Below are 23508 nucleotides of genomic sequence, written 5' to 3' on the forward strand. Positions count from 1 at the left end.
TGGCTCATGGTCCCTTGCCTTCCCAACCCATGCAGGCATGCTGAGATGTTCATTCTTGAGAAAATGGTATCCATTAACACATGTATTGTATGATTTTGCTTCGAGTTGACCACTTGTTATTGGATAAAACCGTTTGTCCAAATATCCGAAGCAGCCATATGCAAATTAAGGAAAATCCACCCGCCAGAGATGAAAATGAAATAGGCAAATGATCATTAAAGGAAAATTCATCCACCAATGATAACAAAAATTGCAGAATGACGCTGAGACTGATATAGCTCTATCAATCAAACTGTCTGTTATTATTCAGACAGTCAGTAGATTTGTTGGAGAGGTTCAGCTAATGCCTCACCCTCCAACAAATCAACTGTCTAAATAATCATAGATGGTCACCTGGGAGCTTATAACTTATAATATAGGTATAAACTAACAGCTATCTTAATTTACTCGTATGGAACATTCCTTGAACATTTCCACTCTTCAAAAGTGTAAAATTACATACATATATGTACCATGAGAACATGAGAGTATATATGCTCTATATGATAGACAATGCAAAACTGTATGGCAAATGCAAAAAGTATATGAAAAATTTTGCAGATTCTAATTTCGGCAAATGCTAAGTAGTATACTTAATACTTAAGCTCAGTTCCAGTGAAAACTTTTCACAGAATTTATTTTGGCCTTGTAACGCAGACCCCTAAAGTACGCTTAAATTAGCACCTCTCAAAAAATTACTGCTTTTCTGTATCTATGGGCAAAAACTTGATCAGACTGGCAAATATAATTTTTGTTTTGTTTTTATTTTTAAAAAAGTCTGGTATAGAAAAAAAAAAAATAATTGAAACATTTTTTGTGGTACTGATTATCATGGTTATTAGTGGTTCAGTCAAACCACAAATTCAAATTCTAAACATGATGTTAAATTCTCATTGAAAACTAAGAGGTTGATCTACCATTCCCAAATTTAAAAACAAACTCCACAAACTGGAAAATTTTGAGAAAACAAAACACTTGGACATTTTCTCAGTCTTTTTTCATGCAACTGTGATCAGCCTACTTTTGCCAAGTCTAAAATTCTCTATCACTCAAAAAGTAATACATTGTTCTTCAAAGATAAAATTCATGACCATTAGTTTTCACATAACACTCTTACAGCAAACAAGCTAAAATAAAAGTACCTAAAAAAATTCACGGTTAACAGTACACATGAATCAAAGTGCCGTCACAATACACCTGTTCACAGGCCATAATAACAAGGTAGAAAATACAACTATCTCGGTTTCTATGCTAATATGTCTGACTGTTCAACTTTGCTCTGGATAATTTTCATATTAAGAAATGACTACAGACATGAAATAAATCACTATTCTAACAATGAGTCAGCATTAACCATCTGTAAGCTTTCATAGACAACAAAAACAAGATAACATGTAATTTTCATGGAAGTCATTAGAGTTCTGGTGTATTTCATGTACTAATAGACAGTGGGCATTAGTCTAGACTTCCCGAAAACTTGCCAATAAATTGATAGTCATTCTCAGAACCAGACCTTGAATGTTATGCCATGTGGGACATCTCTAAAAGAAATTTGTATGAGCTTCTCTAAAATATCAGCAAAGCCAAAGTTCTATCAGGACTGGCCAATGGACAGGTCAGTCTACCATAAATGGCCAAAGGACAGGTCAATCTACCATAAATTTAACATGCTGCCTGAGGGTGCAAATAATTTTGAGGACATTTCACCATCAAAGCAATATAACAATAATGTCTTTTAAAATTTCAATAAATACCATCTGTGAATATAGCTGCTCTGTCGATGCCTCCATCTTCTTCTTTCAAAAAGGAAAGGAATTTTCCGACTGTGTGGGTGACGGGCTTGAGGGTGAACTCACAATTATGGCGTCTTGAAGGTAAAGGCACTGAAAACACTGGCAAACCATCTCTGTAAACTACTGTAGCTTCTGCAAAAAGAATTATACAATAAAATTTAAATTGTTCTAATTAAATTCTAGTTTCATTGTTTGGGTTTTTAAAAAAATGATTTCTTGCAATACTATGTTCATTTTTAATAGATCCTTTAATGATTACTCTCTGTTAAGACAGGTACAGAGTGAGCACATATTTCTTCTCAATATATTTCCAATGTCAAGAAAAGTATCACAACATTTGCTTTTAAAATTGTTCACTTAAGTAATTACAAATGAAAATTGCAAGTACTGCATGTACTGGTACCCTCTTATACACAGGTAAATTCCTGCAAGTAAAATGATGAATTTAATATAAGTTATTTTGAAAGGGTTATCTGTCACAGCCAATTAAAGATGCAGAAAAAGCCCTGGAGACTGGAAGAAATGAACGTATTTCTGTAAATGGTCTTTTCAATAATGAGATGAGCAAGGTCACACAATATGACCAACAAGAAATCTTTATACAGTTCTTTATTTTTGTTCATGACCAATCAAACATAATTGCCTGCCATTGTTTTATTGTTGTTTCTTTATAATATCAACTGATTTCACAAAAATTTGTAAGAATAAAAATGGACTTAAGTAATAATGTCACAATACTGTTATAATATGACATCATAATTAATGAGAAATGACTACAAAATGAAATATTACATCTGAGAAGCTTCAGTTTCCATCATATTTTAGCACAAATTCCAGCTTGCCCATTAAAATAAAGTATTTCAATGTTAAAAAGATAACTATACCCAGACATGAAAGAGATACTACCTATTACACCATTAACATGTCAAATTTAAAATGTCATAATAAATGATTGTTTCTTTTCCATTTTCATTTCTTTTTTTTCTTACATTGAGAAGTTCGAAAGTAGTTTTTTCTATTCAAAACTATTGAAAAGCTTGTCAACAAGTGGCAAATACTTCCTTTATAGAAGTGCCATAAAGTTTTACTGAAGTGTCAGAAATCCAAATATTTATAAAATTCATTTTTTAGGTATTACACTATAATTATATTAACTTGAATATTATTTCCAGGGGAAAAACCAAACATATCCCTAAAAGCTTGGATTGTTACTGTGTATCCATCTGCACCATGTAAACTGATTTGTTCAACATGTCATAGTTTTCCTTTCCTCTTTTGTCTACCCTGAACTTGACTTTTTTATGAGCAACTCGGCGAGTGTTTCTAGGAGAGCTGAGGACACTTAGCCTACCAGAGCACCTCCTCCATGCTCCCAGTTTTTTTGTGGAGTCCGAGTTGCTCATTTGCTTTTGTTACTTTATATTTTAGTTATTTAATGTTCTTTGTTGTGTTTGTCTGTTTTCTATGTCTGGTCTTTGTTCCTGGATGGATTACATTCTTTTGATTTCCACTAGAATCTTGGTTCCCTTGATTACTTTTCCAGGAAACATTTTTTAATTTACCAAAGTCTCACTCTTGATTTTTTTCCCCTGAGCCATGTATGTTCCAGCTATGAAAGGATTAGATACAATAAAGACCATATTTGGCCCCCTGCATGACTGGAAATTTGAAATATGATATGGAGTTTTTTTTCTGTTGTTAAGAAAGTGAAATGATGATTTATCATATTCAACTACATTTATAATAGTAATACTGATGGCTTTTTTCCTCTTTTAATCTTTTTAAATTTGAAAGAGTAATCAAGGGAACCAAGGTTATAGCGGTAATCAAAAGAATGTAATTCAGGGACAAAGACCAGATATGAAAAACAGACACACACAACAAAGAACATAAAGTAACTAAAATCATACATACAAAGTAACAAAAGTAAATGAGCAACTCAGACTCCACTAAAAAGTGGGAGCATGGACCAGGTGCACCGGTAGGCAAGCTCTGGCATAACGTATGAGATGTGATATGAACACTCCATATGCAGGAGCCGAAGGGATGTTGCCACAGATGAAAGGAAAGTTGACAATTCTGAATGAAAAGTCATCACGTTTGTCGTAAAGTTTGGTCAATAGTTTTCCTTTACCATCGATTTCTAAGTGTAGGTCAAGATATGAGGCTGACTTCACAGTGTCTGTAGTATCCTTTATCTCAAGTTCTTTTGGGTAGATGCGATGTATCAAATCCCCGAAATTAGGATTGTTTAAAGATAATACGTCATCTATATAGCGGAAACTGAGATTGAAGGATCTAGCCAAACGATATTCTTTCTTTCTGATCAAATCAACTATAAAGTCAGCCTCATAAGAGTGAAGAAATAGGTCAGCAAGTAAAGGAGCACAATTTGTTCCCATTGGAATGCCGACCGTTTGTTGAAAAACCCGTCCACCACACTGGACAAATATGTTGCCGATTAAAAATTCCAGCATTTTGTAAACATCTTCCTCTGTATATATGGCAGATGATTTGGAATTATTTCTTACAAAGTATGACGAATCTCTACCAAGAACTATATATTTGTATCTAGGTGTACCATCTTTTTTGGAAAAACAACGGTGTAAAATGTTTTTAAGTCAAGATTTTAACTGAGTATGGGGAATAGAAGTATACAGTGTTGAAAAATCATAGGTTTTAATGCTATTATATTCAGATAATAGTCTTGAACTGATTGTCTCCAAAAGATCTTTCGAATTTTTCAGGATCCACATTGAATTAATACCACTATGGGAGTAACAAGTGTTGTGGCAGGACTGCACACCCTCTTTGACAGTTGTGAGTATAGAAGTTAAAAGTTTTGAAAGAGATTTGGTGGTACGTTTTGCAGATCCAGCTTTGAAATGTTATTTGTATGGATTCTTGTGAAGTTTAGGAATCCAGTACATAGATGGTAAATCATAATCATCGTCCTTGGTAAAGAGTCCAAAAGAGGATAGCACAGATTTATGGTTTTCCACAATCTCTTCTTTGGAGAGAGTGGTAGCAGTATAGGTCTTATCACTGCTATTATTTTCTACATCTACCTCTGATAATAAACATTGGATATAAAACATTTTGCAGACAAAAACAATGTTGTTTTGGGCTTTGTCTGCTAATACAACAACATATTTGTCATGTACAGTAGACAATGTTTTTGCTACATCGGGGTCTTTGAAAACAGATGTAGCCTTGGCACTCATTGACCTACTTAAAACTTTCATTCGTTTCAAAATTAAAGACCTCACGTCCTTTAACCACTCTGACAGAAAATCAATGTCTTCTTGTTCTCGTTTTATCCATTTTCTTGCATAGTCCTCGACGGCATCCATAAGAACTTTAAAGTTATAATTTCAACTTATGGAGCATGGTTCACAGTACTTGGGACCTTTAGAAAGGATATTACGTAGAGATTGGTTTTCGATAATGGTTAAATCTCCCGTAACAACGTGACCAGAAGGACCATATTTGAATGGAGAGCTTTGGCAAGAACAGTCAGGTGGTTTAGCCAAATATGGAATAATGGTACAAAACCTTAAATATGTAGTTAGAAAAATTAATGTTATAAAGGACAAGAAAAGACAACTCATAAACAAAATATAAGCATAACTTTAAACAGAAATACCATATTCTGCACTTCGCCTTTCATTCAAAATTTGGAAATAATTTATCAAGCTAGGGATTATTTTTGAGCTATTCATTGGACAAATTGGAAAACTTTTACTAGAGGGAAACAGCCTTATTTTTGAGGTAATTTATGGCCAACAATATCACTCTATAAGCATATCATCTAGCAATGACTGAAAATATGATGTCCCAAATTTGGTAAACATGCAAATTTTTTATCATACATGACAAAATTTGACATTTTATGGAACATTTGGTCATATTTTTTATTGTCTCTACCAACATGACCCAAAATAACTGTATACAAGGTGAATATATAAAATCATATGAAAAAAAAATACAACTTATGTATTCGTAAAATAGATATAGAAAATATGGCCCTTAATGTACCAGGTCCTTTAGAATTTTCCCCAACAATCAAAATAAAAGTTCTTGTTGACTTTCCGAATGCTCTTATTTCAAAACTTTAAGTGCTCAGAGAGCATATAAAAAATCAGATCAGTGAAAATTGTTTTCCAATTGAGAGTCTACCACAGACATTTTCCCTATTCAACAGCTTCAATCAAATTTTATTAGTCTGAGGTCCCTTTCTAGTACATAGAAAAGCAGACAATACAATGGAGTCAACTCCCATTAAAAGATCATGACATAACTTGATTGCTTTGGAGACCAATTTATTACAGAAACACATCAAAATCTCTATGAGAAATCTCTTTTTAAGATTCACATTAGAAATCATGATGGAGAAAATTATTCAATTCATACCCCATTCTACAATCCATACCCTATTCAATGCATGTTCTACAAACATGCAGGAAAGATGTGGTTCTATCATTATGATGTTTTGGATCAATTTTCCAGCAGATTTCAGAGGAAATCATGCGAATTTTACATGAAATTTCCTTTGAAAAGCTCAGTGAGAAATAATTTTCAGATTCATCACATGAACATCATGTCAATTCAATGTAAATCCAGCTATTTGTTATTAAACTAACATTAAGTAAATAACAAATCAATTTTTTTGCAATTTTTCTATATTTTTTCTCTACCTAAAGCTATGAAGGAATTAAAAAAAATAAATATCAAATTAAAAATTTGCAAATCCATGCCCTAACAGAGCACTTAAGGAGGTAGACCTACGGTAAGGGACACAACTCTTACAAATAATTGGAATGTTTGTATTGTTAGACATTGGTGAAATTGAATCCAATACAAACATATCATTGATTTCATGAGGTATGTCCCTTACCCTAGGTCTACCTCCTTAATATTAGGAAATTTATGGAAAAGGTCAAAAGGGAGCTCACTTCATAGAAAGAACTTACCAAGGCTTCATAAAAATTGGTGGCAGCATTTTCATTGATGCTCACAGTATTTTTTGCCTATATTTGATTTATTGCACAATGTGTATACAATAAATGAATGGACAGGCAGGCGTATACAAATAAACCAGTCTTACTCAGTCTTAAAAGAGATCAAAATGCAATTTCTTTCAACATATGAAAAAACCATCTATAAAGCAACCACCTGTTTAATTCCCACATATCTTCATTAAAATAGGGGTTCAGTTTAGACAGGTTATGAAGTACATTTTGTATTAGTCTCTAATGTTCAGTTGAATCTAATTTAGACTTTTCTTCATCAAGCAAATCTCCACTCCCCAAACTCCTACTACAGCTTGAAATAAGCCCCATTCATTAAAATGATAGAAACTTCTAGCTTCATTAGTTACTCACAACAAACAGTTCATTTCCCTTTTCACACTAATAATACCATTCCATACATCAATAGATTCTTCAGTCAACTAAGTAGCATGGCTTTTGTAAATGTATTGCCCAAAGTGTTTTTTCCATCATAAAGAAATTCTATAACTATTTCCCTTGCTGAAAGGAATGTCTGGAATTCTCTAATAAACTTCTCCATAAGAATGAACCATAGAAGTGGAAAACAATTCCAAACTTGAATATGCAGTTACTATTGTGATTTGCCATTTACTGGCAGAGTTGACCTCTTTCTTCTATCTTCACTTCAAACTGGCAGCGTTGAGCTCTTTCTTCACTTCAAACTGGCAGAGTTGAGCTCTTTCTTTACTTCAAACTGGCAGAGTTGAGCTCTTTCTTCTATCTTCATTTTAAACTGGCAGAGTTGACCTCTTTCTCCTATCTTCACTTCAAACTGGCAGAGTTAAGCTCTTTCTTCTATCTTCACTTCGAACTGGCAGAGTTGAGCTCTTTCTTCCATCTTCACTTCAAACTGGTAGAGTTGAACTCTTTCTTTGCTACAAACTGTCAAAGTTGAACTTTGCTTGATATACTGCAAAATGGGACAAGTTAATTTACTAAATAGTTGGGTCTTTTCTTACATTTTTGTTAATTATACAACAATGTTGGATATTTGAGGTTGTTTTGTCATAAAAGAACCAAAAGTCAATCTCAACCTACCATCACTGCATGCAGGAACTAACAACACTCTATCTCTCTTTTCAGAACCTTTGATGCTCCCTTTAACAATGCTTTCACAATCATGAAAGCTGAAACCTGATTAGCTGGTCAAAAAGGTCATCGAAAAAGAATGTGGTATGGAGTGTTGTTGGATACTACATACAGTATCCGAACAAATAATTACTGGTAATACTTTCTGCCACAACATATTCTATATATCATACCAAGGAGAATAACCTTCTCCCAATGAAGCTTTACAATGAAAAAGACATCTCACAACATGCCCAACATTTTAACCACACAACAACTTATATACTATTACAATAGTACACTGTATTGAAGTTTTGATTAAAGTGAAAAGAATGAAATACCATTAGCACCATCTATTGTACCATTCTGAGCAGTAATGGAGAGGGTAAAAGACAGACATCTTCCAATTATAACATTCCTCCCCAGAATTTTACCATACAACTCATTCTATACCACTACAATAGTACAATGCAGTTTTGATTAAAGTGAAAAGAAGAATTGCCATTAGCACCATATATTATACCATTCTGAGCAGTAACGTACATTGTAAGATAGATTAACAAAGGGAATACATGATTGATATTTTATCGGATTGTACTGATATTGATAGGGCTTTTTGATGTACAATGTATTAGTTTTTCAGCTCTCTGATTCATAATAATGGTAATCTTCAACTGATCATGAAATGCATTCAAGGACAATGACAGCTAAATTAGCATTCAGACAGGTAGTCTATCAACCTGACATGATTCTCAGCTTTGTTGGCATTTCATTTTTACCTATTTTAAGCAAATAGAATGTTGATAATATGACTGGAATAAAAAAATAGATCCAAATTGTGAAACAAATTCATTAATTCACAACTGATAATAAATAGATTGATTGATCCTATGAGAGATATTTCATGCTTTTCAGGGTGATTGACCATTCAAACAGACTCTGCTTCAAAAGGGCTATAACTCCTTTACTAGTAAATGCAATACTGTCAATGTATTATTGTTCAAGGGGTATTAATTTTAGTGGTTTTCATGCATTTGGTAAACCCAGAAACTTTGGTTCCCTCCAAAAAGTTAATTTACAATACATTTGTACGGTACAGTTGCCAATCAACAAACTAACAAATTTTCCCTAAAACACAGAAAATGGTACCCATGAACTAAAGTATTCTCATAGTATTCTATATAATTATTCAGGACCTGCATTTAATGATTAACAACATTGTGATCAAGTAACAGTAATCTTCAGTTATCAAATAGGAATCCAAAAGTGCTGAATACAGACTGACAGACATGAGAATTACTATACACTATGACTTGTTGCAACCTCAGTGGTTTGTAACTACTTTTTAAAAGTGACCTGTAATTTTTCTTTTTTTTTGGGGGGGGGGGATTGTAACTGAAAAAAATTGTCTGGAATGAATTGATACCTTGGGGAAATTTTAATGATCATAGGTGTTAATTCTTCCGCTTTTAGCAAAAAAGTTACAATATTTTATCACTAATTCAATAACCTCCCACCTATGCGTCCATACAAAGGCTGGAATCTTATATCTTCCACTACTGGAATTTTCTCCCAAACTTTTCATCTTAAAATCATTATTACACAGTATATATTACTACAATTCTTGTTAAAACAAATTGATCAGGAACATGTGATGAAGACAATCACTATCATTACTGTAGTAAACATTTAAGGCCTAATTCAATATTTAATAGAACTCAAATTTAGGATTAAAGTGGCAATGAACAAAAAACATCAGAACGCAATACCTCAGCAAGTACATTTTAAGAGGGAGATCTCTGACTTAGGGCACATTTTGAGAGGGAAATCTCCAGCTTTGAGAATATATTTAGAGGGAGAATTTTGCATGATTCTTAGGATAAGTAGACTGCAATGGAGCAACAAAACCACTGAACTACAATACTGGTATATTCTATGATAGTGCATGGTTTTCAATCAATTGTACACCTACATCCTCCCATGAAATTAACCACAATTTTAAGTAAATATCAATGGAAAACTATGATTGATGTATTTTACATTGTGCTGATACTGATAAAGTTATCTCATACAATGGATTGTGTTTTCAGCCCATCTGATTTATTCCACTGGTATTTGCTGCAGACAGTGGAAAAGTCATGTATACATGCAACTGGCTTTGTTTACAGGCAAGTAATACATCATTTTAAAAAAAAATTGCAGTTCTAAAAATACAAAAAAATTCATGGAGAAGACATTACATTTATGATAAAGAACAACATTTCTCACTAAAGAGACAAGGAAATGTTAGCTGTGTAAAATGTCCTTATCTCAACCACAGGTTGATGAAGAACGTGCACTTTCCTGTAAAAAATCATATAAAGAATTAGTGAACAATCACTTCCAGCCAATATGGGCTTAAACATTTTTTTTTAAATATTAATTTTAACCAAAGTAACCAGTGACTGATTATTCCATGTAGTTTGTTTATCCTGCAACTGTATTGAAGTTTTTATGTAATACACCAGGCGTCGATTTCACAAAAAGGCGTAAGTGTAAAATTGATCGTAAGTTATGACGTAACAATGCTATTTTCTGTTATGACGTCATTACTTACGACCAACTCTGCACTTACAATTTTTTGTGAAATTGATGCCTGGTTGTGAAGTATCACTGGCCACATTGATTGGCCACCTATCAAATTTAGGTCTTCCAAATCAAAACTTTCAATTGGAAGACAGACTTGAAGTGAGAAAAAGAATCAAACGCAAGATTTGTTCATGCAAGATTGTCTAACCACTGCCAACCTTGGATAAGATATAATAGTTCACTAACTCAGCTGAGAACTATAAAATTTACTTTTTGGGTGGCTGAGATTTCCCTATTTTGCATTCACACAGGTAGGTTGAATTCCAAGTTTTATCCAAAGCTGTGGACTCAAGGTACCATGCTCACCTTGAGCAGGAGGTCATGGGTTTGATTCCCAACCAAGTCATACCAAAGACTTTAAATTGTAAAGTGACAAGTCCATCTGCAAGCTATTGCTTCTGTGAAGGAGCCTGAATCGCTCACCTAGTAATTTTTCACCATTCAAGGGCAATAACTCTTACAAGGAGTTGTCGGACAACTTTTATCCCTGGAGACTTTTTCAGGCCTTACAATAAGGATCATTTCAGCAACTGAAAGAATTTGGCTAAACCTAACGGTTTAGGAGATATTTGTGAAAAACTACAGTCTGACCCCTATGTTCTATTTTTAATAACGGTGGCCATGTTTTTCGACAAAACAAAAATCCCCACATCAGTTCTATGCAGGACAAACCAAGGAACATTTATACCAAGTTTGATTCTAATTTGTCAAGTAGTTTCAGAGGAGAAGAGTTTTGTACAATTGTTAATGACGACGACAGACGATGACGACAACGGACGCAAAGTGATGGCAATGGCTCCCATGGCCTTTGGCAAGGTGAGCTAAAAATCAAGCTCAGCGTGCTGTACTACCACAAATCGGCATCACTTTGATTGAAAAATGTTCTCTTCCTGAAATGCATGAAATATCAAATTATAAATTAGTAAATCGATTAAGTGTAAGTGTAAGAATTGGGCAAAATAGGAAAATCAGAAACATGCATGTCAAAACCTCACCGATCTGACAATGTAATATCACTTAAAGATACTTTCTCTGTTTGAAAAGATCATAACTTGTCCCTGAATGACACTGGCTTTGCGCAGAAATTTTTCAACAGAATCTTAGAAAAATTAGGATTTGACAGAGTTATCTGCCCTTGAAATGTTCAATTTCAGTGCATTTCTATGAAATTATAACTCAGTGGTCCTGAATGATATGGAAAATCTTGTCTGTTTTCCTTGATTCTGACAGCGCAAATAGTCAAATTACACTATCAAAATAAAGGGTTTTTCATACCATGTTTCACCCACTACCTGATTCTTACAGGGACTGACACTTAATTGCAACTACATGTATTCAGTTTTGGTTGAATTTACTTAGAAAAAAGTCTTAAAGCTAGGTGTTTTGTTTCATAAACATGATTAATATTCATAATAGACACCAATTCAACTGATCAAAAGCAGACACAATAGGTAACTTAATAACCACACAGGAAAGTGCAAAAAGGCCAAATTATAGTATACAACTATAGCAGTCAAAGCACAGATTCTCAATTTACAGAGAGGAACATTGTGGCAGCAGTTAGTGCATACCAAATTCTATATCTAAAACAATTTCATCCATAAACTTATGTTTTCTTCAAAAATGAACGTTGGTTTGCAATTAACCAAAATGGGAAAAAAATGAAATTAATAACATAGAATGCACTAGAAACTTTAAAATAAAGAGAAATCACTCTTTTATCTGTTCATAATTCAGTTAACATGTTAAAGAACTTTGAAAATTAATTCTGAGTCATCCACCTTTGATAGATTTGTTTTATCTGACATCATTACATAGGTGGGATAAAATTTTCTCTATATAATCTGCCTGGTTTCTACTTGGATGGTCTTTTAAAATGTTTATGAAGCATCGAAACCACAATCACCTACTATTAAAGCTTGGGAAGGAATTTAAGTAGCACTCCAGCTAAGAATCATGCAAAATGCGATTCATGGGTAAAAAGCCTACATATTTTTATTTTTGATATTTTGTTTGAAATGTCATATTAAACAGAAATTAACATGTGGCTTTTCATGTAACCCATGCTCTTAGGAGATAAAAATTATATAGAATGCACTGTAGATTTCAAAATTAAGGGAGATAACTCTGTAAAGGGGCTCAAATACAATAGAATCTACTGGATTTTCAATGTAGATTATCTATTAAGAGCAGGCAGATTTGAATGAATAATTACACATTTCATAGTATAGACCCATAAAACAACTTAATGACAAAAATAAAAATATGTAGCCTTTTTTGTAGTGTATCACATTTTTCAGATTTTGCATGATTCTTACAAAGACAGTTACTTAATTTCCACAAGACAATTCTGGTAATAGTTAAAAAATAAAAATGCACATTTGTTATTGACTGTTCAAAATGAATGTCAACATTTAATATGCCTCAGTTGTACTTTGGCAAACAAATATCTGTTTTACATGAACTCTATGGTTGGAATCGGCTTAGCACATATTATTTAATTTGTTTCAGCACTGAATCAACAATAACAACTGCATCAAAAGAGATTTTGAATCACAGTAAAAATATCTTTTGAGCTTATTAATTATTTGTACTGGTGGTAATTCAATCTATTGAGTAAACAACCAGGGTAAATAGAGTCTAGAGGATAAGGAATAGATACTGCCAATTTTACATCACAATGCTTTCAAAAGTAGTTTAGAAGAGTTCATTGTTTTCTGAGAACAATAAACAAATAAGAGTGAAATCGAGAGCAACAACCATGGGATCAAGTATCACCAAGGGAAAACAAACACTAATTGAAAACAGCAGGTACAGGTTACTACTGCCAGTGAATACAGCAGGTACAGGTTACTACTGCCAGTGAACACAGCAGGTACATACTACTACTGCCAGTGAACACAGCAGGTACAGGCTACTACTGCCAGTGAACACAGCAGGTACAGGTTACTACTGCCAGTGAACACAGCAGGTACAGGCTACTATTGCCAGTGAACACAGCAGGTACAGGCTACTACTGCCAGTGAATACAGCAAGTGCAGGTTTACTACTGCCAGTGAACACAGCAGGTACCGGTTACTACTGCCAGTGAACACAGCAGGTACAGGCTACTACTGCCAGTGAACACAGCAGGTACAGGCTACTATTGCCGGTGAACACAGCAGGTTCAGGCTACTATTGCCAATGACTACAGCAGGTACAGGTTACAACTGCCAATGACTACAGCAGGTACACGTTACAACTGCCAATGACTATAGCAGACAAATTGTACTCTCTTGTCTGTTTTATTTGACTAAGACTTCCTGGATGGTTATCTCATGTACCTTTCCATGGTTCCAGTTGGTCATGTAGTGTCAGTGGAGAAGAGTTTGAAAAATTGTTCATGACAACTAACAACGACATCGACGACATCAATGGAAGCCAAGTAATGGCAATAGATCACAGGGCCTTCAGCCAGGTGAGCTAAAAATGACACTTTCAAGAGCACTAACTTAATGGAGAGTCAACAATTTTTTCTGAAATTTGTACAAAAAATAAATATTCAAATACTGAACATTTTATCACTTTCAAGAACCATGACTACAAGAAGTTCTGTGGTTTCAGAGGAGAAGATTTTTAAGAAAAGTTAAATTAGGACAACAAATGACAACAACGACAATGATAACAGACTCTAAGTGATGAGTATAGCTCACATGGCCTTTCAGTCCAGGTGAGCAAAAAAAAACTGGTGGGTAAAACCTCTTTAAAATTTGTATAAAGAACACCCACCTGACATATTTCATATTTCAAAAAGAAAATTGGGGTCACTGAACTCATACATTCATATGGAACATACACTGTATCTCCCCCTTGAAAGAGGATTTATAAAATTAATGCAATTTATCATATAAAATTAATGTAATTTTATCATATATTGGTTTATCACAAAAATTCTTTTTTTTAATATTTTTTTTGGCATCTTTTCAAAAACTATTTACTCATTGAACATACATACTTCTGTATAAGGTTTTTGCATGATGACAGAAAATAATGCTTTGTGTATTAGGTTTAATTTACCTTAAGAAGTTAACTGGACAGCTGATGAGGAAATTTAAATATTTTATCTAATAAAAAGTTAAAATTTCCTTTCACTTTCAAAGGCAGTTCATTGGGTTCTGGTAACTTTATCAAGAGAAGACCAACTCTACTCCCTGAAGTTAACTAACACCTGGAAACTTTGTCAATATCAAGATGGCTGTGCGAGATGATTAAAGTACATGTACACATGTAGAACTACACCATCCTACAAAGTTTCAGTAAAACCTAGTAACCAGTCATACAGGAGTTGTTCTAACCCTCCCACAAAGTATATACAGATACAAAAGGATATATGAACATATGAAGACAGTTCATTTTTAAGTCACTTGTCAGAAGCCTTGGGAATGATTCTCTGCTGGTATTTATAGCAATTTAGTCAAATGCAATGTGCTCTACTATTACACACAATTATCTGATGTTCAAAACTATTCTTTCAATTAAAACAATTCAAAACATCAAGAAAACTTGTTAATTATTCATAAAATCAATAAATCATTAATAAAGATTCTTGTTTATGGTTTTAGCAAGCTCCTACAGCACTGTGACAGAAGATAATGACAAATATAAAGTCATTTTAATGCTTCGCTATGCACTCTGCCATATTGTAATACTAAATTGATATGGTGTATTTTGATAGGTGCTGGTGACTGAAAATTCAAATTGTGTATCATAATATCTCAAATCCATGGAAAAGGGGGTGTCTGGTTTTCTGAGGGTGACAATTTTTTGTGGCTTAGGGTCCAAATCAGTCATTTTAATATTAATAGTTAATTGATTGATTAATTGATTGATTATTGGGGTTTAATGCCTGAGCAGCAATATTTCAGCTATATTCAGGCGATGAACATGAAAAGGATGATAAAACAAACATGAATGAAGTAGTTAATTGAACATTTCTCTTAAACCAGTGACACATATGTTAGTAATGTGTATAAATCTGCGAATCAAGAATTACCATAAACTCCCATGAAAATAAACAAACTAGAAAAACTGTGAGCAAGCTCACAAAGAGAGTACCCCAGGCTCCAAATGGTGTACCAGAATGTAAAACACTTTTTGGATTATCTCCCTTTGGAGTCATCTAACAGTAATCATATTCCTGCATGCAAATCCGTATTTGATGCCCAATCTTCCTATAAAATTTCATCAAAATCCTTTGAGTGGTTTAGAAGAAGTTGCACTTTTAAAACCTTATTTTCAGTTATCTCCCTTTCCAGTTGTCCAACAGTAATTATATTCCTTTATATGATACCCAACCTTCCTATAAAATTTTATCCAAATTCCTTGAGCCAGCACTCCACAGTATTGTAGAACTGTCTAATTTTGGTCTTGTAATCTGATTCTTTGTAACCTTTATCACTTTAAAAAATTGTCAAGCATCTGTAAATCTATATACCTAGAAATAGCTCAAGCCAAGGCCTTCAGGATGCAGTAAAAATTTTCTGGAAAAAAATTACCCACAGCAAATAGGGTTACCATAGAAACCATGCAAAAATATGCGAAAATTTGCAAAAAAAGTTCATAAAATCAGGTTTAGAAATATCAAATTTCCCGCAAAATATCTGAAATTTTTATTTCATCCCTTGAAACTGTTCAAACTTTTTCCTTCGAAAACCTCTTCCTCATATGGGCATCGCCGGTTAGATTTTGAGCTATTTCACTTTGTAATCCACTTATTAAATTTAGCATGTTAAAAATTGACTTACTTTCACTTTCACAATGAAGTCAAATTGTCATTGAAAAAAAGCCCCTTCAACATTGAAAATATATAAAACATTGCAAAATACTTTTAAAAGTCCCCTTTTTCAGAAAATGTTTTATCAACAATAGATTCTTCATTTTTAATCACTATAGCAACCACCAGTTTCCATTTATGTCATTTTTCATCCCTAGCCAAATGTGCGAAACTAAACTGTGGAGTGCTGGCTTAAACAGAATGCAATATTAAATATTGTAATTTTCTAGTTATTTCTTGAAAGCTTACCTTTTTACAAGTAAAATGATACCAAATTTATCATTATTGGACAATTGATAACAATTTTAGAGGCATCCTCATACTACGCTATCTCCTCTTCATTAGTGGAGAATTTTCCTTATACCTAAATGCAGATATGCATTTCACTGTTTTGCTATAATTCATCTTTTAAATGAAAATTTCCACTTAAAACATACAAAATCACAACCCATATGTACTTATAAACCCTAAATTTGGGGTTTTGTAAGCTTTTAACACAGGTTTTATGCCAAAATAGTGCATATAAAGCTCATGGCATGAAAAATCACAGAAATCTGAATGAACTGAAAACCAAATACTAAAAAGCCTACTCCAGGTCTAAGGTTGTTAAACCTTTGCTTATTGTGCACTTAAAAGTTGCCTGGTTAACTATTTTACATGTAACCTGTGCAAATATTTAGCTTTTAAAAATATATTTCATTCTTTGTGATGGCAAGAGCCATATTCAAACATGAATCAGTTCAATGATTGTTCTGTTAACTTTGCAAAAAATCTGCATAATTGGTTGCTAGGGACTTCTTAGCTAACAACAACATAGGTCCATACCATAAGTTACATTTTTTTAACCCTTGTATCAAAGCATAGCATAAAAACACTAGTTTCTAAGAAGTAAAGCAATTTTTTAAATGTGTAGGGGTATAGGCAGCTCCCTTTAAGCAGAATGCAATATTAAATATTGTAATTTTCTAGTTATTTCTTGAAAGCTTACCTTCTTACGAGTAAAATGATACCAAATTTATCATAATTGGACAACTGATAACAATTTTAGAGGCATCCTCATACTACGCTATCTCCTCTTCATTAGTGGAGAATTTTCCTTATACCTAAATGCAGATATGCATTTCACTGTTTTGCTATAATTCATCTTTTAAATAAAAATTTCCACTTAAAACATACGAAATCACAACCCATATGTACTTATAAACCCTAAATTTGGGGTTTCGTAAGCTTTTAACACAGGTTTTATGCCAAAATAGTGCATTTGAAGCTCATCGCATGAAAAATCACAGAAATCTGAATGAACTGAAAACCAAATACTAAAAAGTCCACTCCAGGTCTAAGGTTATTAAACCTTTGCTTATTGTTCACTTAAAAGTTGCCCGGTTAACTATTTTACATGTAACCTGTGCAAATATTTAGCTTTTAAAAATATATTTCATTCTTTGTGATGGCAAGAGCCATATTCAAACATGAATCAGTTCAATGATTGTTCTGTTAACTTTGCAAAAAATCTGCAGAATTGGTTGCTAGGGACTTCTTAGCTAACAACAACATAGGTCCATACCATAAGTTACATTTTTTTAACCCTTGTATCAAAGCATAGCATAAAAACACTAGTTTCTAAGATGTAAAGCAATTTTTTAAATGTGTAGGGGTACAGGCAGCTCCCTTTAAGCCAGCACTCCACAGTAGAACTACCTAATTTTGGTCTTGTAATCTGGTGCTTTGTAACCTTTATCACTTCAAAAAATTGTCAAGCATCTGTAAATCTATGTACCCAGAAATAGCTCAAGCCAAGGCCTTCAGGAAATAAATTACCAACAGCATATAGGGTTACCATAGAAACCATGCAAAAATATGCGAAAATTTGCAAAAAAAGTTCATAAAATCAGGTTTAGAAATATCAAATTTCCCGCAAAATATCTGAAATTTTTATTTCATCCCCTGAAACTGTTCAAACTTTTTCCTTCGAAAACCCCTTCCTCATAAGGGCATCGCCGGTTAGATTTTGAGCTATTTCACTTTGTAATCTACTTATTAAATTTAGCATGGTAAGAAATTGACTTACTTTCATTTTCCACAATGAAGTCAAATTGTCATTGAAAAAAAGCTCCTCCAACATTGAAAATATATAAAACATTGCAAAATACTTTTAAAAGTCCCCTTTTTTCAAAAAATGTTTTATCAACAATAGATTCTTCATTTTTAATCACTATAGCAACCACCGGTTTCCATTTATGTCATTTTTCATCCCTAGCCAAAAGTGCGAAACTGAACTGTGGAGTGCTGGCCGAGCGGATTAAGAGGAGTTGTGCTTTCAAGAAATGTGGAAAAGGGGGGGGGGAATATTAATAGCCAATGAAAAAGTATTTACACACTAAACAGAACAATGATACTTATACATGTATTATCTTTCACTTACGAAAGTAAACTAAGTCATCTCACTATCACTTTTTTTCATGATTATTTAATATATTACAGAAGTCATTTCTAGAAGACAAAAGAAATTTGTGCTTGTACGACCACAAATTTTTCTTAAATCAAGAGATTGCCATTTATTAAAGGAAAAAAACCAAATCTTTCCCCTGAACATCATCGTTGTATGCGCTGTAACCATCCATATAAGTGCTTCTGCCAGACAAAATGATGAATTTCTAGAGGTTAACTAATAATCTTTTTCACAGACAACATTTACTCCAAGGAATTAAAGGACAACCAATAAAATTTCTGGTGTAAAAAAACACTTACAATCCATATATCTCATAACTTCTCCCATTAAGAAAAATGTGATAGACTTAAGTTTAGAGTTGGTAGAAAAATCAAGTCTTTATAGTTTTAACTCCAAAGAAAAGTGGAATAAGGAATAATTTCCTCTTACACAGATAATGATATAATATTTAAGGAGATAATGAGAGACATAAATGTCTTATTAACAGATTGTGAAACAAATAATATAAATACTTTAGATTATAAATTGTAGAGATTTACTAGTGCTTAGATATGATACCATAGGGTGGATTATTTTCACGGATATAAAATTTGGCTCTTCTCAAATCAAAAAGGTATACAAAAATACAAAATTTGGTGTTTCTAATTTTGGCAGATGATAAGAGGTAAACTAAGTACTTTAAGCCCAGAGTAAATATTTTGGAGAATTTATTTTGGTGTTTTTAGACAGACTGCGAAAATACACAAAAATTACCACCCAGCAAATATTACTCCTATATGGTATATTTTTTGTTGGTTGGAACCATTTTACTGAGTAAAGAATTTATGCAATATGACTTTATTTCCTCTTCTAATTTTTTTGGAAGAATTGCTCATAATGTTTGACAGTATAAACAATTTTTAACTCTTAATAATTTTTCAGTCTCTCCATTTCTAGTAAAGTGGGTCTACTTACTGAAGACTGAAAAAAAAGGCGAAAAACACTGTACCTACAAAAAACCAAAGGAAATACAGAATTATTTTTAGATCTTAAGCCTGGTACATACTGCGTGATTTGTTGTTGTAAGTGATTTTAATACTTTAATAAAACATTATTTGATTTTTGAGGTATATGCGGTACACACACTACAATTTGTTTGCTACATGTTAAATTGAACTTGAAGTGAACCAATGCATTCATATTTGATTATTTACTCCGAAAGGTTACCCACATGAAGTCCTAAATGAATTAGTAGTACGACAAATCACAATGACGAAAAAATATAAGTTGTGTAGTTAGCATGTATACACAGTACAATGTCAAATTAGACAAATCATATACATGTACAACAAATTAAACTGTGTGGATTGGCTTAAGGTGCAGGGGGAGGGTAACAATTCAAAGGTCAATAATTTTAGTATGTTGCAATTAAATTATTCAACCTTTTAATTTTTTTTTCATTTTCATTGAAAAAAAAACATACACTTTGTATATCTTATACAAAAATTGATCTTGTAGTCAGAACTCAAGTGCTGTGCTTAATTATTTTGTTTACTGAAAAAAGCTTGTTAACATGATCACAACTGCTTAAAATGCAAACATTTTCATGTTTAAAACATACTGTCTTAATACATACCCTCCTCTTGACCTGTAGAAAATAGTTTGAACTTTTAATAATAACAAAAGAAGCAACTTAAAACATGACCATGATCTAATTTTTAAGTGTAGCAAGAGGTAACTATTTTTCAAATCATTCACAAATTTTACACCTGTCAACTGATTGTGCAATTGTTCTTAAAATCAAAATTTTAAATCTTCGACAGACATAAGTAATAAAAATAAACAGGGGCAGAACCAAGATTCATGGCTTGGGTGTGTGAACAGTATTAAATGCTGAGCAGAGCAAGCCAAAGAAAATTAAGGGATAAAATCAAGATTTCAGGCAAACATTTTTTCAAAAATTGTTGTGGGGTTGGGGGGGAGTTGCCCAGCAATTTTGTCCTTGGATCCACACTTGAGAAATATAAAATACACAACCAAATGGTTGCACTGAATGTTTATACCTATATGCCAAACTTTGCATACATCAAATACATGTACTATAACTGCTTAGAAATTTGGTGTCAAAAGGTGTCAACTGATTGATTGATTGTTGGGGTTTAACACCCGAGCAGCAATATTTCAGCTATATTCAGGCGATGAACATGAAAGGGATGATAAAATGAAGATGAAATGAAAAAAGGGATGGGACACAAGGATAATAGGGTCGACAAATTTTGATTGCCACAAGATAAAAGGGAGGGATGGGTAAGGTCAGGCAATTTAGCCTCCTGTGACAGAGTGCAAAGGTTCCAACTCCTATCAAATACCACAGCAGGGTTCTTTAACGTGAGAGGAATGTGGTATCTTTCCCAACATGGTGCACCACTATGGTTTGTTGTCAGGTTTTCCATATTATAGCCTGACAACCCCAGCATGTAACATGCCAGGGGTACCCCATTCCACCACCTGGGGCACACATCCCAGTTGCTCTGAGGTGTCAACTGAAAAGTTCAACTTTTGTATCTGAAGAGATCTTTCAGAAATAAAATGAAGGCAAAAGTTTAAAACATCAAGCAGTAATCCTCTCTTATCAAATGGTTAAACTGCCTAGACTTGAGTCAAAATTTGAAGCACTAATGTATAGTGACTTTTGTTTCAAGGCTGAGGAAGAAAATCTAACTTTTTTCCATTGGGAAATACATGAAGTCTTTTTATTTTACCAAAATTGAGGGTGTAACACTTAAGAAAAAAAATTTTAAATGTATTTGTTTTTTCTGTGCAAGTCTTTTTTATACTAAATTTTCATCATACAAAAAGCTCAAGCTAATTTAATTGCAGAGTACAGTTATCCATTTCGTACAAGAACCAAATAAACTCATGGTTTAAAATTGGTAGATTACATACCACTTTGATAAAGAGCTGTGGTGCAGTATAGACTACATGGACATAAAGGCTCAAACTGAAATAGAAAAAAAACAGAAATTATTAGCTTATATCTCATATATGTACATTATTTTCTTTGTTATACCTTCAAGTATTTTTTTCAAAACTGGACACTGCACTTTTCTATACTCCTGCTTAAAAGTTGGGGAGAAAATAGTGATTCTAATGTCTGTCCATCTGTTTGAAAGGTAGATGGGAATAAAGTGATCCATATGTTCGTCTATCAGCTTATTGGTCACACTAAGGGTCTCCTGATGATAAATAAACGTACGTACAAGATTCATTTTTTTGAACTGTAACATAATGAATTGGATCAAAAATACAGTCCAAGTTCTATAATATTGTGTACCTAATTTACCATTCAAGAATTATGGCCCATTTCAACTTGTTCTGTTCAGGATTTATGGCCATTTTCAACTTGTAAATTTTGAATGCACTCTGTATTTTTGACTGTATAATTTCTCACCTGCATTTTTTTCATCAGTTTTATAGCGATGGTCAAGGTCAAAAATTGTCTTGTGGGCATCTTCCCACGTCTCTAATTATCAGTGTTTATCTTATCCAATTATGCACCCATAGCACAACAAAAAAATGCTAATGTTTTGGCAGTTAGATCTCATTATTAAGTCAAGTTACATAACTTTATTGAAAGAATCACAGTCAAGCTTTTAGTAACTAATGTATCTCTGAACATAACACTTAGATAATGAATCATCAATCTCTTTTAAATTGTGAACAGAATTGCTACCATGATACAAATCCTTGTATTGAAATTATACAATTCTGTATTTATAGTGGATACAAAGTGCACAAGGACACAAGCCAGACATAGGCTATTATAACATTAATAACATCTTCAAAGAGGAACATTCAGCTGTTATAGACTTGTTCTGCCATGGTTCAAAGTCTTGAATAAAAGTTTTTATGATTTATTCATATCTTTTCTAGGAAGTAGTCACAAAGATTTTTTTTTTCAAAAGGGTCATTTTTAATGTTAAAGATATTGATTTTTTAGTATTCTTAATAAATTCCTGTAACTTTTAAGGGCAATTTTCAGCTTCAATGGGCCTATAATGATGACATAAGTCATGAGTAGAATTGATGCCTAGAAATCATTATAGCTATACTTTATACAAATTGAAGAAACAGTGTTTCCTTGTCCTACTATGATATTCATTTCAATAAGTGATACTTTGGAAATGGATCTATTTGCCACGGACAAAAAACCTGAATAATTCAAAATTGATAAGGGAAACAACTCTTAACCACTTCTGAACTTCGTCTAAAGCGCATCAAAACACATCCTTAATATCAGATTGATCAAAATCTGTTACATAATGAATTTTCAATGAATTTTTTACAAATTTTTATGGATCAACGGGCAAAATGTTGGTACAAAATTTAAATTCAAACTAAGTAACGAAGCCATCTATTGAAACACATCAAAAATATATAAGCTGGCCTAGATATTTTTTGCTGTCATATAAAAAAATGTCAACAAAGATTTCAATGCAAGTTGGAATAAAGAGCACATAGACTGACACCTGACTGACACCCATTTTTTAGCACTGAGTTGAAGTTTGTACAATAAAAATTAAGAATTTGAGAAACCATCTAATACTAAACTAAAGATACTCAATTTAATGGTACTGCATTCATATTTTTCATGATATGAATTTTTCAGTATCATAAACTATGCTTCAA

General features: G+C 33.0%; 1 protein-coding gene across 1 annotated transcript in view; it reads right to left on the reverse strand.

Annotated features, from left to right (window-relative positions):
• The window catches only part of LOC148619859 (calcium uniporter protein, mitochondrial-like), a 69068-nt gene that overhangs the window by 35732 nt on the left and 9828 nt on the right, over nt 1–23508 (reverse strand). The window contains exons 2-3 of the mRNA XM_088580210.1: nt 21766–21820; nt 1794–1964 (exon numbers count right to left, since the gene is read on the reverse strand). Of these exons, the coding sequence (XP_088436336.1) occupies nt 1794–1964; nt 21766–21820 (226 nt within the window). The remainder of the gene's footprint in view (nt 1–1793; nt 1965–21765; nt 21821–23508) is intronic.

This window comes from Perna viridis, chromosome 4, assembly GCF_037379345.1.
Source record: "Perna viridis isolate PV_CMFRI_1.1 ecotype Kerala chromosome 4, ASM3737934v1, whole genome shotgun sequence".
Lineage (NCBI taxonomy): Eukaryota > Metazoa > Mollusca > Bivalvia > Mytilida > Mytilidae > Perna > Perna viridis.